At 60.9% G+C, this 16,140-nt stretch overlaps 2 protein-coding genes across 20 annotated transcripts in view; one reads left to right on the top strand and one right to left on the bottom strand.

Moving 5' to 3' along the window:
• Window positions 1–10,111, bottom strand: part of MICALL2 (MICAL like 2) — a 32,475-nt gene extending 22,364 nt beyond the window's left edge. For 13 of the 15 annotated variants that reach the window (XR_010118740.1, XR_010118741.1, XR_010118743.1 and 10 more), the window contains exons 1-2: window positions 9,756–10,073; window positions 198–246 (exon numbers count right to left, since the gene is read on the bottom strand). Coding sequence is in view for 10 of the 15 variants with exons in the window: in XM_063631014.1 (XP_063487084.1) it covers window positions 198–246; window positions 9,756–9,898 (192 nt within the window). In the remaining 5 variants the exon portion in view is untranslated. Of the gene's footprint in view, window positions 1–197; window positions 247–8,451; window positions 8,571–9,755 lie in introns of all 15 variants that reach the window. The other 2 variants (XM_055262636.2, XM_055262634.2) reach the window with 2 other exon arrangements.
• Window positions 10,112–10,275: 164 nt separating this feature from the next.
• LOC129472709 (uncharacterized) lies at window positions 10,276–15,178 on the top strand. Of its 5 annotated transcripts, none has more exons than XR_008654019.2 (3): window positions 10,276–10,842; window positions 13,918–14,048; window positions 14,631–15,178. XR_008654019.2 is itself a non-coding variant. In XM_055262638.2 (3 exons), exons 1-3 carry the CDS (start codon window positions 10,641–10,643, stop codon window positions 12,481–12,483), a joined length of 651 nt encoding a protein of 216 aa, XP_055118613.1. In that variant the 5' UTR covers window positions 10,276–10,640; the 3' UTR covers window positions 12,484–12,902. The 5 variants fall into 5 exon arrangements, 4 of the variants coding, with proteins under 4 accessions (XP_055118613.1, XP_055118615.1, XP_055118614.1 ...); XM_055262638.2 differs by lacking the exons at window positions 13,918–14,048; window positions 14,631–15,178 and adding an exon at window positions 11,916–12,902 and having other exon boundaries at window positions 10,276–10,686; window positions 10,806–10,842; XM_055262640.2 differs by lacking the exon at window positions 13,918–14,048 and having other exon boundaries at window positions 10,453–10,686; window positions 10,806–10,842.
• The last annotated feature ends 962 nt before the right edge of the window (window positions 15,179–16,140 follow it).

The following is a 16,140-nucleotide window of genomic DNA, read 5'->3' as shown; positions in this document are numbered from 1 at the left end:
AGGGTCACCCAGCCCAGGACGCGCTGCAGGGCTGGTCAGGGAGCCCCCACGTCCCGGGCAAGACTCCCGAGGCAGGTGCAGGGCCTGGGGGGAGTCCCTCGGTCCCTTGGATGTGGGTGGGGCTCAGCGGGCCAGCTAAGCCAGCTGTGAGGCCGGGGTGGGGAAGGAGGACATGGGCCGGTGCAGGGGCCACTCACCAGTTTATTGTTTTCATAAATGTTTTCCTTCTTGAGAGCACTGAAGTTTCTGGAAGATAAAAACATGGTGTCCAAAGCAGCTCAGAGTCCATGAAGGGAGGGGCTGGAGGGCCTCAAAGGTCATCTTGCCCAAACAGGGAAACTGAGGCCAGGATGGGGGGCTGTGAAGGAATGAGGTGGCACAGGAACACAGGTGGGCACAGGCCCGGGCTCCCGGCCCTGCTCCGGCCACAGTGACGCTGCTGGGACCGTGGTACGGCATCAGACGGCCCCAGCTTCACCTCCTGTGCCCTGGACAGGCCGCCCCTCACCAGTGCTCCTGCCACAGTCAGAGGTAGCAGGAAGCAGGCCTGGGAGGTGAGGTCACCAGCCCAGGGCGGTCCAGCACAGCTCAGCTAGGAGGGGGGTCCTCCCGTCACAACGCTTGGTGACCAGGCGGGTCGCAGAAGCCTGATATCCCCGGAGGACCACAGGGAACCAAGGAAAAAGGCTCCCAGGGCAGGGATGGTGCCGTATGCAGAGAGGGCGGGCCACGCTGCCCCCGAGGGCAAGACAGGCCCCGGATACGCCTTGTCCCACACATCATCGCTTCTGTTGTCGGGAGGGGTGACTTCTGTTCACCCTGCGGTGAAGGGTGCCCTTCTCAGCGCTTCACAAATACCAACCTAAGGCTCACAGCCGACCTGTGGGGCAGACACCGGTTATGTCCGCATCTCACAGAGACAGCGGCTCGGGGACCTGCCCCAGGTCACACAGTGGGGAGACAGCCGCCAAGGCCACTGAGGTTACATGGTTCTCTCTGGGTGGTGGAGTGGCCTTCCCAGGTGCTCAGCGAGGGCCCAGCCTCACCCCCGACTCACACACTAGACCACAGGGATGCAAGGGTCCCAGGAAGTTCCCGAGATGAGGTCCCCGGCCAGCCTGGACAGCAGGACCCTCCTGGAGACCCCAAGAGGACAGCCTCACGTGACCTCCAGCTGGTCCTGGGACTCCTCATGGGCACCCTGGGAGGATGCCCTGGGCAGAAAACACACCGAGATCCCACACAGGAGGCCCCAGCCCAGCCCCAGGTCCTCTGACAAAAACCACCAGGCTCCCAGCATGGGCTGCGGCTTCTGGGAGGGAGAGTTGGTTAAATCGTGATCTGGAAGCCAGGTGCAGTGGCTCACGCCTGTAGTGCCAGCTACTCAGGAGACCAAGGCAGAAGGATCGCTTGAGCCCAGGAATTCGAGATCAGCCTGGGTAACAGTGAGACCCCGTCTCAGAAAAACAAAAATATAGTGATCGTGACCCGTCTGTCCACGTTGCTGCCTGTGGGGTCCCAGACAGCAGCTGCTACCATGTCAGCATGAACTGGACTGTTCCAGAAGCTTGCTGGCCCCACAGAGGAAGCTGGGGCTGTAAGCCGTATCCTGCCTCACCCCAGCCTGCATGTCTGACCCCGGCCAGCCTCAGTCTCAGGGCCTCAGTCTCCCTGTCTGGGAGGACAACTGCAGCTCCTGGTGGCGAATCTGACGGCCGTAGCTGCAGCAAACAGGAAGGCCAGGCAGGTCTCAAACGGAGAAGTGGGGGCTGAGACCCCTGTGGCCACGCGGCCTGGGCAGCCTAGTTCTGAGCCCAGCCTGCACAGCCCTTGCCTGGCCCTGACCCCCATAAGAACGCTCCGAGGCCTGGACAGTGAGCCCATTTCACCCGTTTCACAGATGGGGAAACTGAGGCTGGGCAGCAGCCACGCGGTGGGGAGGGGGCAGTGGGATGGGGGCTGCAGGTTGCCCACTTCCCTCCTTAGGAAGCCCCCGCCCCATCTGCCTCCAGCCCTGCCGTCCATCAATCTGCTGGGATCCTTGGGAACCCTCCACTGTTTCCAGCTTGGACCCCCTCCCAGATAACAGGTTTCAGACGGCAGGACCACCCGTCTGCACAGGCGGAGCTTCTGCACACAGGACAAGAGGGGGCGTGGACTCCTCTCCAGGTGGACGGATGATGAGGAGTCCCCTCCCTGGGCTCAGTGGCAGGGAAAGGGGTTTCCATCTGCTCAGGCCTGGGCCGATGCCTCTGTCTGCCTGGGCTTGTCCCTGGATAGGGTGTGACTCAAGGGCATGTGGGTGGCTGTCTATGCCCAGGGACTCTGCAGCCATGCTGGGCCTCAGCCTCAGCCCCCAGGGCTTAGGAGCCGGCTCTCCCTCCCTCTCTCCCCGCCCGCAGCCCTTTGAAAGCTCAAGCTCTCCTGCAGACCTTCCTCAGGGTCACCGACCAAAGCGGCCGTGTCCCCGGAAAGAATGCCCCGACGGCTGGGAGGCCAGTGTCACAAGTCTGTTTTTTCTCTAAACAAGCAGCAGGAGGAGGCCGTCTGCCTCCCGCATTTGCTTCCGTCCACCCCAGGGGCCGGCGGCGGCTCTGTCCAGTGGGTTTCCCTGCAGGGCCATCTCACCCCCAGACCCACAGTCAGGCTCTCAGAGCTCCAGGCAGATCAGGGCACCCCAGGCCCTCTGGACACATCAAAGCCAGTGCCCGCACAGTGCGCAGGGCTGGGCTGCTAGTTCAACCACCGCGGCCTCAGGAGGAGGTTCAAGCTGCATTCTGGGCGTTTGAGGCCTCTTCAACTGGGCTGCACCACCCTGGCCAGTCCCACAGCCACCACCCGTCCTGCCCCAAGCTCCTTCCCCAGGGCCGGCCCTGCAGCCTCCAGACCATGGCTCCACACTCCCGGCGCAGAACAGCTTTTCCCGTGCTCCGCCCGATGCACTGACCAGGCCCTCCCCAGATGCACCTTGCCGTCCCTGAGCTCACATTCCAGGGCCCCGAGCAGCTGAGCTCAGAGGCCGAAATCGCCAGCCAGAACCGTCTCACAAGCCCCACCGAGACTGCCAGGTGGAGACCCCACAGGTGTCTCCAGGAGCCCCCCAAGAAAATGACACATTGGAGCCCTAACCTCCAATTCCCCCACGTGACCTTGTTTGGAGACAGGGTCTTTCTGGAGGTGAGAGAATTCATTTTGTCTCCTTTGGAGATAAAAGAATTCAAACAGGGTTCTTAGCGGGGAGCCCTGGTCCCGTGACTGGTGTCCTCATAAAAGGGAAATGTGGATGCAGACACACACTGACAGGGAAGAGGATGTGAAGGCACAGGGCGAAGACGGCCACCCCAGAGCCAAGGAGAGAGGCCGGGCAGATCCTCCCTCCCGCCCCCAGGAGGGCCCAGCCCTGCCCACACCTCCGTCAGGACTTTGGCCTGCAGAACTGCGGGAGGACACCTTCCATTGTTGAAGCCGCCCGTTTGGGGGACCTTTCGAGGGCAGCTCAAGCAGGTGGACACCCCTGCCCTTGCTGGACAAAAATGCATCAGCTTCCCCCCACTTAGCAGGTGACCAGCTGCCCATGGTGAGACGGCCGGAACCGGGACACAGCCCCAGCCACCACTGCAAACCTGTGGGCTGTGGGATGGGGGCTGCAGGTTGCCCACCTCCGAGACATGGCACCCTCCCAGATTTAATCTTCTCCTATTTGAAGCCTCAGAATTAAAATCAGGTATACCATGGCCCGGCTCCAAGACACACACCGTGGGGCCAGGCACACAGTCGGTGCCCTATAAATGCTTGTGATGCATTTGTTCTGTGCTTGGTGAGACTTCTGTGGCAGTAACTTATTCTTTCAACACTGGCTGAATGAATGAATTTACTGAGTCTGTGTGTTGGTCACAAGATTTGCCCTGGGCAACTCTCCGCCGTGCGTGCCCCTGCCCGGCCACACCTGCCCCCGCCACCCCTCTAACTGACCCATGACCATCCACTTCAGCCCATGGAGTCCAGCCGGCCTCTGCCCCGGCGCCTCTGGGGGCTCTTGGGAATGTATACCCCCCTCCAAATTCCTGGGTGGCCGACACCACACTGTTTACTTCCTGGAACAAGATTCGGCCACGGAGTGGGGAGGGCGGGGGGGTGCGGGACTTGGAAGGGAAGGAGCCCCAGCCGAGGCACATCCAGCACATCAGGAGAGAATCCCACGGAAAAGGGAGCAGAGGGAGTGGGGAGAGGCAGGCGGACAGACAGACAGAGCTGAAGACAGAGACGAAGACCCCGGCAGAGATGGTGGAGGGAGGCCCAAGAGAGACAGGGACCAGACGGCACAGTCGGGATGGCAGAGAGGGGACTCGGGGAAGGAGCAAACCTCAGAGACAGCAAGGACATGGCCAGGCAGAGCTCAGGAGAGGAGGGGGTGGGCAGGGGGCCGTGACGACGGTGGGTGGGGAGGCCGCAGGGCCCCCACCTCACACACTGGGCCTCTGGAAGGAAAGTGTGGGGCCCTGGGCGGTCCCCCTGCAGTAGGTGGACAGGCAGACCCCTCCCTCGTGCGTCCTGGAGGGTTCCGGCCAGAGGCGGCCACAGAGGTCTGGCTACAGGCCCTGGGGCAGCAACAGAAGGCCTCTGTCCACAAGCAGCTTCCTGCTGACCCAGCCCCGCGTGGGAGGGGAGGTCAGCCTACCCTCGGCTCCGGCCCAGGAAGTGAGGGCACTGCCTGGGAGCTTCTGGGTGGGGGCCTCTGTGCGAGTCTCTCTCGTGGCCCCCAACAATAGTGGTGTCTCGGGGAGCCCCACCACCCTTGGGAGCCACTGCTGGAGGGCTCCATGCACTGCACAGTGGCCGCCCCAGACACCCCCACTTCCTGGCCCAGCCCTGAGCCGGCCTCCAGAGCTGCAGGGACCAGGGAAAGTTTAAGGGACCCTGCCCTGGAACTGAGGGTGCAGCAGAGACCCAACTTTACAACACCCTCCCAAGGCCTGGTCACAAATCCAACAAATGCCCCCAGCCACGAACCCCAAGGAGGAGGCCAGTAATGTTCTCCCACCTGCTGAACGGCTTCCTGCGCCACACAAAACGCCTGCCCTCCCTCCAGCCCCGCTCCCTCCCAGCCCAGACACGCTGTGCCCCCTGCCCCATCTGCCCGAGGGCTGTGCCTGGAGACCTGCTTGGGCCCAGGAGTGAAAGGAGCCAGCCCATGGCAGAGCCGCTCCAGCCCCGACAGGCTGACTGGCTGAGGGAGGCAAGGCGGCAGGTGGGGCTGTTTGTTCTGGGTGGTTTCTGAGCTCACCTGGCTGCCCGGCTGCCCTGTGACACCAGTATGGAAACAGTGCCCGGGGGCAGGCGCCCTGAGGCCTGGCTTCAGAGAACCCACAGCCGCAGGTGAGACGGGGCAAGCGGGCACAGGCAGGCTGACCAGGCAGGGGACCCGCTCACCCTGCCACCTCCTGGTTGGCGTGGCTGGGCGATCCTGTTTCCTGGCTGTAAAGCGGAGATTCACGGACACCTCTCTGTGTCTGTGGGGCTCCCCAGTGTGGTCACACGTGGCTCAAGGAGCCGGAATATGGTACACAGGAACGCCCGGATCCCCGCCCCCTCCACCTGGGGTCAGTAGGGCAGAGGCAGAACCAGGAGCCCGGCTGCCCCACCTGGCTGGCCTGGCGCCCGAGCTGGTTCCTTCACAGCTGCTCTCCCCTGAGGGCCAAGCGGAAGCGCACTCTGCGTGCAGCAGGAAGGACTAAGGCCAGACAAAGGGACAGACTTCCTGGTGGCAGAGCTACAGACACAGAGACAGGACGTCCACCCTTCTGCTGTCAAGGGGTCTTCACCGGAAGGAGAGGGGAATGAGGTGGCGAGGACGGGGCCTCACACAGAGTCTGATCTCAGAGCTGCCTTGAGAGGACAACCGGTCTGTGCCTGTCCTTCACACGCGTTTCCTCCCTTCCTGAAAACTATTGGGGACAGGAGGGACAGCTGAGGGCTGCACAAGGAGACCCCCACCCCAGCCACCACCTCATCCAGAGGCACGGCAGGGAGCAGAGGCTGAGGGTACGGGATGGGGGTGATGAAGGCACAGAGGCAGGCACATCCAAAGAGCCAGGGGCCAGGCACGGCGGCTCATGCCTGTAATCTCAGCGCTTCGGGAGGCTGAGGCAGGAGGATCACTTGAGGCCAGGAGTTCAAGACCAGCTTGGGCAATATAGCCAGATCCCCTCTCAATTAAAAAAAGAAACAATATGCTGAATGAAAGTAGCCAGACAGGCCGGGCGCGGTGGCTCACGCTTGTAATCCCAGCACTTTGGGAGGCCGAGGCGGGCGGATCATGAGGTCAGGAGATCGAGACCACGGTGAAACCCTGTCTCTACTAAAAAAATACAAAAAATTAGCTGGGCGTGGTGGCGGGCGCCTGTAGTCTCAGCTACTCGGAGAGGCTGAGGCAGGAGAATGGCATGAACCTGGGAGGCGGAGCCTGCAGTGAGCCGAGATTGCGCCACTGCACTCCAGCATGGGCGACAGAGCGAGACTCTGTCTCAAAAAAAAAAAAAAAAAAAAAAAAAAAAAAAGAAAGTAGCCAGACACAGGCCAGATGCAGTGGCTCACGCCCATAACCCCAGCACTTTGGGAGGCTGAAGCGGGCAGATGGATCACTTGAGGTCAGGAGTTCGACACCAGCCTGGCCAACGTGGCAAAACCCCACCTCTACAAAAAATACAAAAATCGGCCGGGTGTGGTGGTGCACCCCTGTAACCCCAGCTACTTGGGAGGCTGAGGCAGGAGGATCACTTGAACCTGGGAAGCAGAGGTTGCAGTAAGCTGAGACCGTACCACTGCACTCCAGCCTGGGTGACAGAGCAAGAATCTGTCTCAAATAAATAAATAAATCGATAAAATTAAATTAAATTAAAAATAAGAAAATTAGCCGGGCGCGGTGGCTCACGCCTGTAATCCAAGCACCTTGGGAGGCTGAAGCGGACGGATCACCTGAGGTCGGGAGTTCGAGACCAGCCTGACCAACATGGAGAAACCCCGTCTCTACTAAAAATACAAAATTAGCCGGGCGTGTTGGCATATGCCTGTAATCCCAGCTACTAGGGAGGCTGAGGCAGGAGAATCGCTTGAACCTGGGAGGTGGAGGTTGCGGTGAGCCGAGATCGTGCCATTGCACTCCAGCCTGGGCAACAAGAGTGAAACTCTGTCTCAAAAAATAAAAATAAAAATAAGAAAATTAGCCAGGCATGGTCCCAGCTACTTGGGAGGTTGAGGTGGGAGGACTGCTTGAGTCCAGGTGTTCAAGGATGCAGTGAGCTAAGACGGTGCCACTGCACTCCAGCCTGGGCGACAGAGCCAGACTCCAACTCTGGAATAAAAGCAAAGGGCCTAGGCACCCGTACGAGCACGTGTCCCCACACCCTGGTGCACACCCAACCCCCATGACACTCCGGGTTTTCCATCAGCCAGGGTCTGCAGAGGCCCCCATGCCCCAACACCCATGGAAGCCTGTACTAGCTTCTTCCTGCTGCTGTAACAAATTGCCACAAACTCCAGGGCTTAAAACACCAGGAATTTGTTTCCTCACTGCTCTGGAGGCCGGACTCCGACGTCAAGGTGTGGGTTGGGCCTTGCTGCCTAAGGGCACTCTCGGAGAGGGTCCTTCCTGCCACTTCCAGCCCAGGACACCCTTGGCTTGTGGCTGCACCTCTCTGATCTCTGCCTCCAAGGGCACATGGCCTTCTCTGTCCTTCTGCACGTGGGCACCTACTAAGCTCCTACCATATCTACTGAGCCCCAACGGAAAGGCCCTTATCTACAGAGCTCCAACCCCGTGCTGGTATCTACCAAGCCCAGTTCCAGGCACCGGGGATGCAGCAGTGAGCAAAACAGAGCCCCCACCCTCTGGAGCTGACAGTCCAGTTGGGATAGAACCAAGTCAGCCACAGCTTGGGCAACTGCACACCCACCGGAGCTGGGGGCAGAGGGCCTCGTCTCTCTCCCGCCTCCTTCCTGTTCTGGCCTCTGACTCTCTGGAGCCACCCTGGGCTTTTATTCATTTACCTGTTCCCTGTCTGTCTCTGTGACCGGAACACTGCTCCCTGCATCTGGAGGCTGAGGGGAACTGGCAAAGGACTCAGTGCTGGGTACACAGCAGGTGCTCAATAACTGTGAGTGCACTGAGGAGATACACAGCGACCACTGTGCCAGTGCATGCACATTGCACCTGTGCTCACCCCTGGGCACTGCACACATCTGAGCCGGCAGGGAGTAGAGAGAAGCTCCCCAGGACTAGAGGGCCCCAAATCTCCGGCGACACCAGTGATCCATGAAGCTGGTGGCCAGCAGCCGCCGGCAACGCCTCTCCCCGCCCCGAAGGCTTTTCAGTCTGGCCCCAGCTTGGATGCCTGGGCTTGGCCACCAGCCAGCCTCATCCAGGACCCTGCAGCCCCGGGGGTGGGGTCTCACCTGCCTTCCTCCCCATTCCGGGTCCTTCTCCCAGTCTCCGGGTCCCTGGCCCTCTCCGTCAAAGCTCAGCATCAGGCTTTCTATATGGAAGCACGCACCCTGTACCCAGCATCTCCTGCCTGCAAGGGCAACAGAGGCACGTTCCTGGCGAGGGAGAGCGGCTGCTGCCCAAACGCCACACAGAGGCCCCTGGTGGCTGCACGAATGCATGTCACAACCTCAGGGCAGGGGCTGAGGCTGTTGCTCAAGACCCCAGCTTCCTGCAGAGAGTGGGACTGGCGGGACAGTGTCCAGGGGCACAGGGGAGGAGCCCCAGATCTGCACAACGGGCTGGGGCTGTGTGACCTGAGCAAGGACCCCTCCTCTTAGCCTCGGTTCTCTGGTCTGCACAGCTGTGGCCTGACAGAGAACCCAGGTGCTGCCTGTGGCTCCTCCCAACCCCAAAACCTTCCCACCAAAAACACACTCAGGAGAATGCTTTGCCCAGAAGGTGCCTGGGCTGTAGGTGGCCTTTGAGGGCCCCCCCTTCCTGAGCCTCTAGCCCCCAGCCCCAACACACAGATCTCTCCCAGCAAGCCTGGTCCCAGTCATTTAGCCAAACAGTGTTTGCTGAGTAAATAAACGACGGAGCAGGTCCAGGCTCGGGCCAAGATTCAGCAATGGGCAGGGCCAGCTGCCCAGCTACACACGCCAAGACCCTCCTGGGGGGAGACAGCCTAGTCCTCATCCCCTGCAACTTCCTGCTGCTCCCAGAGATGGGGGCTGTTCTCCATCTCGGGCCCTATCACCCGGGGCATCAGAGGCCCGGCTGGCAGCAGCACATGGGGTCTGGGGGCTTCCTGCCCTGCACTGGCCGCTCCCCCACAGTGGCCGTAGCCGCATCCCCCCAGGGGCTTGAACAGGCTGGGGCAGGGTCAGTGCCCACACGAGGGGTATCCAGGGACCCCATCTGGTGGCCAGGCCCCTGGGCAGTGACAGCCTCGGAGGGCCCAAAGAGGCAGCTCTGCTGGCCTTTCCCAGGGACACAGAGGGGGACTGGACTGAAGCCAGGGCCCAGGAACCGCCCTGAGTCACGTCTGACTCAGCCGGCGGGCGGGGGATGCCACGGCTCTGGCCCAGCTGCATTCGGTGTCCGGGCACACTGAGGCCACTGGGGACAGCTTCGGGGGCTGCACGGTGGGCTGTGCCTGCCCAGTCCCACGCCTCGGCTCCCCATCCCCGAGCCGCCCGGGCCTCAGTTTCCCTGCCCGTGTCGGCGCCCAGCGGAACAGCAGAGGGGTCAAAGGGCGCCAGGCAGGACTTACATGAGGTCGGGCCGGTGGCGGTGCAGGATGGCACAGAAGGCCAGGCCGTCGCGGAACGACGTGGTCATGTTGCAGATGTTCACGTCGCGGTAGCCCTCGCACTGCTGCCGGCACCACTGCTGCAGCGCCCTGATGGCCGCCATGTGGGCGGCGCGCCCGCCGCGCGGCGGAACCGCCCTCCGACACCTTCCCGCGGCCGTGCCGCGACCTTCCGGCCGGCGGGACAGACGCTGGGACCGCTACCGCACCGCCAGACCCACGGCGCCCAGCCCGAGCTGAGTCGGACTGAGAGCGACGAGCGCCGGGTCCCTAAGAGAAGCCGAGACCGGCCCCGCCCCCGCCGGCCCCGCCTCCTTGTAGGCCCCGCCCCCAGCCGCCAAGTCCTGCCTCCGGATAGGCCCCGTCCTCACACCTCCCGGCCCCGGCATAGGCTCCCGCCCAGGCAGGCCCCGCCTCCCGACAGGCCCCGCCCCCAGCCGCCGGGTCCTGCCTCCTGATAGGCCCCGTCCCCACGCCTCCTGGCCCCGGCACAGGCTCCCGCTCCAGGCAGGCCCCGACTCCGGACACCCGCCCCCAGCCTCCAGGTTTTGCCTCCTGATAGGCCCCGTGCCCACGCCGCCGGGCCCCGGTACGGGCTCCCGCCCCAAGCAGGTCCCGCCTCCTGATAAGTCCCGCCCCCACGCTGTCAGGTCCCGCCCGACAGGACCCGCCCCCCACGCCGCCTGGCCCCTCCCCAGGCCCCGCCCCACCGCTGCTGGCCGAGACCCCCAACCGGTGAAGGGGCGCGGGCTGCTTGGGGCTCCTGGCATTCTGGACCCCTGAAGAGACCTGGGATTTTCTTTCTTTTCGCCGCCCCACCTCCCACCACCATCTCACCCCACCGCCATGGAGAAGAGGCAGGAAAGAACGTTGACAAATGGAGACACTGAGGTTCGAACAGCCCTGCCCTGTCTGGGGCCTCAGGCCTGGGCAGCCTGGCCTCCCGGGGAGCAGGAGGCGCCTTGTGTTTCAGGGTTTCAAAGGACGTCCGCATCTGGTTTCTCTTTCCAGCCGCTACATGCCAGCGGGGGTTCCAGGCAAGGCAGAGGTGAGGCCTGGGCATTGCCAGAGGAGAAACTGAGGGCAGGAAGAGGGCCGTGGAGCCGGAGTTGCACAGCTGGCCTGTGCTTTTCTTCTGGGGGCCTGTGGGCAGGATCTGTTCCTGGGCAGGAGATTCCTCAGGCTGACTTGCAGGGTAGTTCCTAATTTTCCACTTTGAGGTGTGGCACAAGAAATAAGGAAAGTCCCTCTGGTGGGGCCCTAAATTATCCTGGGCTGGCCCCTGGCCCCGTTCTCCTTGGGGAACCTTGTCTGTGGCCACGGGGATTGGACGAGGGCGGAATCACTGACACCAGCCATGTGAGGGGGGCCTACCCTGCTGGCTGTGGGGCCAGGGCTTGTCCGGGCAGGGCCTGCAGGAAGGAAGGTGTTTTCCCGCAGTAGCCCCTGGCAGGGAGTCAGGGCAGCTTCTCTGTGCCCCTTGGGAGGAGCAGAAACTGAGGTCTCCCAACCCCAGCCACTGGTGCTGTTCCAGGTCTTTTCTGAGGCTGGTCCCTGGTGAGACACCGTAGTGTGCATGGCCGGCTGCCTAAGTGTCAGTGAGGCCTGTGTGTAGGTGGTGAGCTCCCTGTCACCAGGGGCGTGCAAGCAGCTGCTAGGCAGGGGAGCCCTTGTGGCCTGGGACTGTGGCTGGCCCTAACCGCTGCTCCGCCACAGTCCCTGACCTGCGGATGTCAGGGGACATCGTGCCAGCACAGCCGGAGCCGGTCCTGGCACCGGGTTTTCTTGATTCCCAGGGCAACGGTTAGGAGAACCAGAAAAGCTGGAAAAGAAGGGAAAGATCAAGAAGCAGAAGCAGCGGGGCAGTGGGCGGAGGGAATTAGTGGGGGATGGGGGACACAGGGGTGGACAGGCACTAGGGCCCAGCTCCCTTAGAAGAGTGGTGTGGGAGGTGGCCTGGGTTTCACTTTTATCGTGAACTTTTACCGCTGCACACTTAAAAAGCCATCTCACTGGTCACCCCGTGGCCCATCCTGCGCGGCCCCCCTCTGGCACCAGTGAGCTGGGAGGCAGCATTTGTGACGCTTCCCCACCAGCACCTCACACAGCATGTCCCTCCAGGGTCCCCGAAGCCAGAAGCCAGGACACCCCCAGACAAATGGTCCCTTCTCCCCACTGCCCATGGCTGCCACCCTCCCATCCAGACGACCTGTCCCCCCGCCTCTGCCCACAGGGCTGCCTCCTGCCCCTCCGGCCACCACAGTCCACCCTCCCCAGCAGCCCGAGGGATCTTTCTAGAAGGCCTGACCAAGCCCTTCCCCTGCCAGGAGCCTCCCAGGCTGTCCTTCGAATAAAGTCCAGGTTGCTTATCAGACGTTCCGGCAGGCTTATCACGCCGCATCTCCCCGGCCGCACCCTGCCACGCTTATCCCAGAGCTTCGCGCCCGCACCGGCCCCCAGCACCCGCCCCTCCTCCTCGTCCTCCAGGACCCCCACCCTGAAGCCCCTTGGAGCTACCGAAGGCTCCCGGGGTACCCATCTGTGCTCCCCAGGGCTGCCATGTGGACTCTGTTTGCACACGCCTCCCCCGTCCAACATGGAGGGAGCCTCTACCCGGGGAACCTGCTGCCTTCCGGCCTCACTGGGGAACTGCCTTCTCTTGGGCTCAGTTTCCTCATCTGCAAAGTGACATCATAGCCCCTTCCACCAAGGGTTACCCCACGGCCAGGCACGCAATAAATGCAGCATGATGTACCCAGGGGTGGGGAACAGGTAAGAGCAGTGTGAGCTCAACAGGCCCCAGGACGGGGAAGCTCTGAGATGGGGGCCCAGACTTCAGGCCCTTTAGAAATGATGATGACCTCAGCCTGAGACCAACAGAGAGAGAGAAAATGGGGAGAAAGAGAGAGACAGAGAAAGAGAGGGGAGAAAGAAAGCGGAGAGGAGAGAGAGAGAGAAGACAGAGCAAGAGCCTCCCTAGGGAGGACCATGAGAACTGAGACCTGGAGGCTAAGTAGGAATCACTTTGTTGGAGGAAGGGGAAAGGGCAAAGGGAACAGGAGTTGCAAAGGCCCTGCGGCAGGAAGGAAGACTCGAAGATAGGCTGGTGTTGCTGGTGCAGGGGACTGGGAGGAGGTGCAGGGGCTGCAGGAGGAAGGGGTGCAGGCAGCAGGGCCCAGCTAGGCCCCTACTCCAACTTCTCCCACCAATTTCCATGCCTACGTTGTCATTTGATACTTACAGTCACCCTTTAAAAGTGGCTCTGGGCCAGGCGTGGTGGCTCATGCCTGTAATCCCAGCATTTGGGGAGGCTGAGTTGGGACGATCACCCAAGGTCAGGAGTTTGAGACCAGCCTGGCCAACATGGTGAAACCCCGTCTCTACTAAAAATGCAAAATTAGCTGGGCATGGTGGCACATGCCTGTAGTCCCAGCTACCTGCAAGGCTGAGGCAGGAGAATCGCTTGAATCCGGGAGGTGGAGGTTGCAGTGAGCTGAGATCACAGCACTACACTCCAGCCTGGGTGACAGAGCAAGATTCTGTCCCCACCCCCTCACTCGCCGCCCAAAAAAAAAGTGGCTCTGGGCCAGGTATTGTGGCTCATGCTTGTAGTCCCAGCTACTCAGGAGGCTGAGGCAGGAGATCACATGAGAACAGGAGGCTGCAGTGAGCTGTGATCACACCAGTGCACTCCAGCGTGGGTGACAGGGACATTAATGTGTGTGTGTGTGTGTGTGTGTGTACACGTACATATATGGGTGTGGGTTGGCTGTGGGTTGGCCGTGGGTTTAAAACCCAAGACTGGCTGGGTGCAGAGGGTCATGCCAGTCATCCCAACACTTTGGGAGGCTGAAGTGGGAGGTCTGCTTGAGGCCAGCAGTTCAAGACCAGCCTGGGCAACATAGCAAGACCCCGCCTCCACAAAAAATACAAAAATATTAGTCGAGCGTGGTGGTGTACACCTGTAGTCCCAGCTATCCGGGAGGCTGAGGCAGGAGGATTGATGGAGGCTGACAGGTCGAGCCTGCGGTGAGCTGTGATCATGTCACTGCACGCCAGCCTGGGTGACAAAACAAGACCCTGTTTATGATCTACAAAATAAATGGCTCTATTGATTCTGCAGCTCAAAAAACTGAGGTTCTGAGAGGAAAGGAGAGTGGAGGGAGGGGAGGGCATAGGAGGGGAGAAGAGGGAGGGGAGAAGGCCCCCCGATCAGCCTGCCCTCTCAGGCAGCGGCCCTGACTCTGACACCAGGTGAGGCCCGGGAGAAGGTCGGCCCAGCTGGTGTCCTGCCCAAGTGTACACCCTGGTCCAGGACAGGACTTCCAGGCCAGATGACCTCAGTTTCCCCACTTCCAGCCTCCACGTGTTCTGAACCCCTCAAAGACAGAGGCAGGGAGAAAGGGTTCTCTCAGCCCATCAGGGTGGCAGGGCCCATGCTGGGGACCCAGGGAGGACATGGCCCGAGACATCGCTCACTTCAGTCCTAAACGTCCACCTCGGCTTGCATTAGCTTAGCTCCTGGAGGACATGCTGGCTGCTGGGTCCCCAAGAGGGGCTACAGAGGTAGGGACCCAGGTGCCACACCCAGAGGGGTGGGGCGGGCTTATGAGGGGTCGACTCCTTCCACCAGTGGATTCAACCCTGAACGTCACCTGACCAAGGCTGCTGGGCCAAGCTGGAACAGAATCGGCTCCTTGAGGCTGGGAGGCGGAGGCGGTTCAGGAATGCAGAGGGCGGGAGAGAGAGAACCAAGGGAGGTGTCCTGGCCGAGCGGCGTTTCCCGCGGGACTTCTCAGAGCCTTCATCGCCTGATACGCACCTCCACTCTTCCAGGGAGAGGCCACACTGCACAATGGTTCCCAAACTGACTTGCCCACAGGACCCCTGCGGACGGTTGTCGGGGACCACGTCAGCCCCACCACAGAGCGTGGAAGGGACATCGCCCTCCTCCCCACCCCCGAGGCTGCCGTCAACCAGTGCCATCCCTACGGCCCCTGGCAGGACAGGGAGCGGGAAGCTGTGACACCCCATTTTAAGGGGCCACCCATTAATTAATTAGGTTCCATGAATAATGCATGCCACCTTGGGTATATTAATAGCATATTTATATGGTGTGCTATGCGGAGTATACATTCTCGTCTGAACACCTCACAAATAATTCACGACCACCGCTCCCTCCCCAGCCTCCAGGAGAGCCTGGCCGGTGCTGCGGCTGGGGCCGGTGGGCTGCTTCCCACAGCCAAATTTTACATTTCATTATAAATGGCTTTGCTGGGCATGTCGGTAACTCGTGCATTTCCATCCACTTTATTATTAATGGCTTTCCTGAACTGTAGCAGCCCAATGCCGCGCACAATGCGTTATAAATATTTGATCCGGCATCTATGGTCTGCCATTTATCATTTATAACGGGTTACAAAAACATTATAAAACATTTACTGCACATTTATAGATCATTTTCGACTACCACCACGATGTGTTATAAATACATTATTAATCCTCTCCACGCCATTTATAGGAATCCCTTGTAACGGGGCCCAGCCCACCCCGCCCCCAACTTCGAGGAGCACAGAGCTCACACAGGGCTGACAGATGTCGCTGGGTGGCAGGACCGGGGCAGAGAAGCCAGCCTGCCTCTGATTGCTGTGTGTCCTTGACCGGGTCATGGCACCTCTCTGTTCAGAGGAGAGCGATAATAGCGCAGATGCCTGGCCCTCAGCACCTGCTGTGTGTCACACAGGTTGTTCACTGCCCCTAAGTCTCAGGCAGTTTTTATTTTTTTGAGACAGAGTCTCACTCTGTCGCCGAGGCTGGAGTGCAGTGGTGTGATCTTGGCTCACTGAGATCTGCCTCTCGGGTTTCAAGGGATTCTCCTGCCTCAGCCTCCCAAGTAGCTGGTATTACAGGCGTGCACCACCACGCCCGGCTGATTTTTGTATTTTTAGTAGAGACAGGGTTTCACTATGTTGGCCAGGCTGGTCTCAAACTCCTGACCTCAGGTGATCCATCCGCCTCGGTCTCCCAAAGTGCTGGGATTACAGGCGTGAGCCACCACACTCAGCCTTTTTATTTTCTGAGACGAAGTCTTGCTCTTTCACCCAGGCTGGAGTGCAGTGGCGCTACCTTGGTGATCTCGGCTCACTGCAGCCTCCGCCTCTCGGGTTCAAGCCATTCTCCCACCTCAGCATCCGAGTGGCTGGGATTACAGGCGCGCACCACCATGCCCAGTGTGTTTTTAGTAGAGACAGGGTTTTGCCATGTTGGCCAGGCTGGTCTTGAACTCCTGACTTCAGCTGATCTGCCCACCTCGTTCTCCCAAAGTGCTGGGATTACAGGCGTGAGT

The sequence above is a fragment of the Symphalangus syndactylus genome, chromosome 22 (assembly GCF_028878055.3).
Source record: "Symphalangus syndactylus isolate Jambi chromosome 22, NHGRI_mSymSyn1-v2.1_pri, whole genome shotgun sequence".
Lineage (NCBI taxonomy): Eukaryota > Metazoa > Chordata > Mammalia > Primates > Hylobatidae > Symphalangus > Symphalangus syndactylus.
This window is presented reverse-complemented; position numbering and strand designations above follow the sequence as displayed.

What these genes read in the sequence shown, in the direction of transcription:
- LOC129472709 (XM_055262638.2), top strand. Translation starts at nt 10,641, where the DNA reads ATGGAGAAGAGGCAGGAAAGAACGTTGACAAATGGAGACACTGAGG. An exon ending in GACAAATGGAGACACTGAGG is followed by an intron (nt 10,687 to 10,805) that starts TTCGAACAGCCC and finishes TTCTCTTTCCAG; the next exon opens with CCGCTACATGCCAGCGGGGG. An exon ending in GGGTTCCAGGCAAGGCAGAG is followed by an intron (nt 10,843 to 11,915) that starts GTGAGGCCTGGG and finishes ATGTCCCTCCAG; the next exon opens with GGTCCCCGAAGCCAGAAGCC.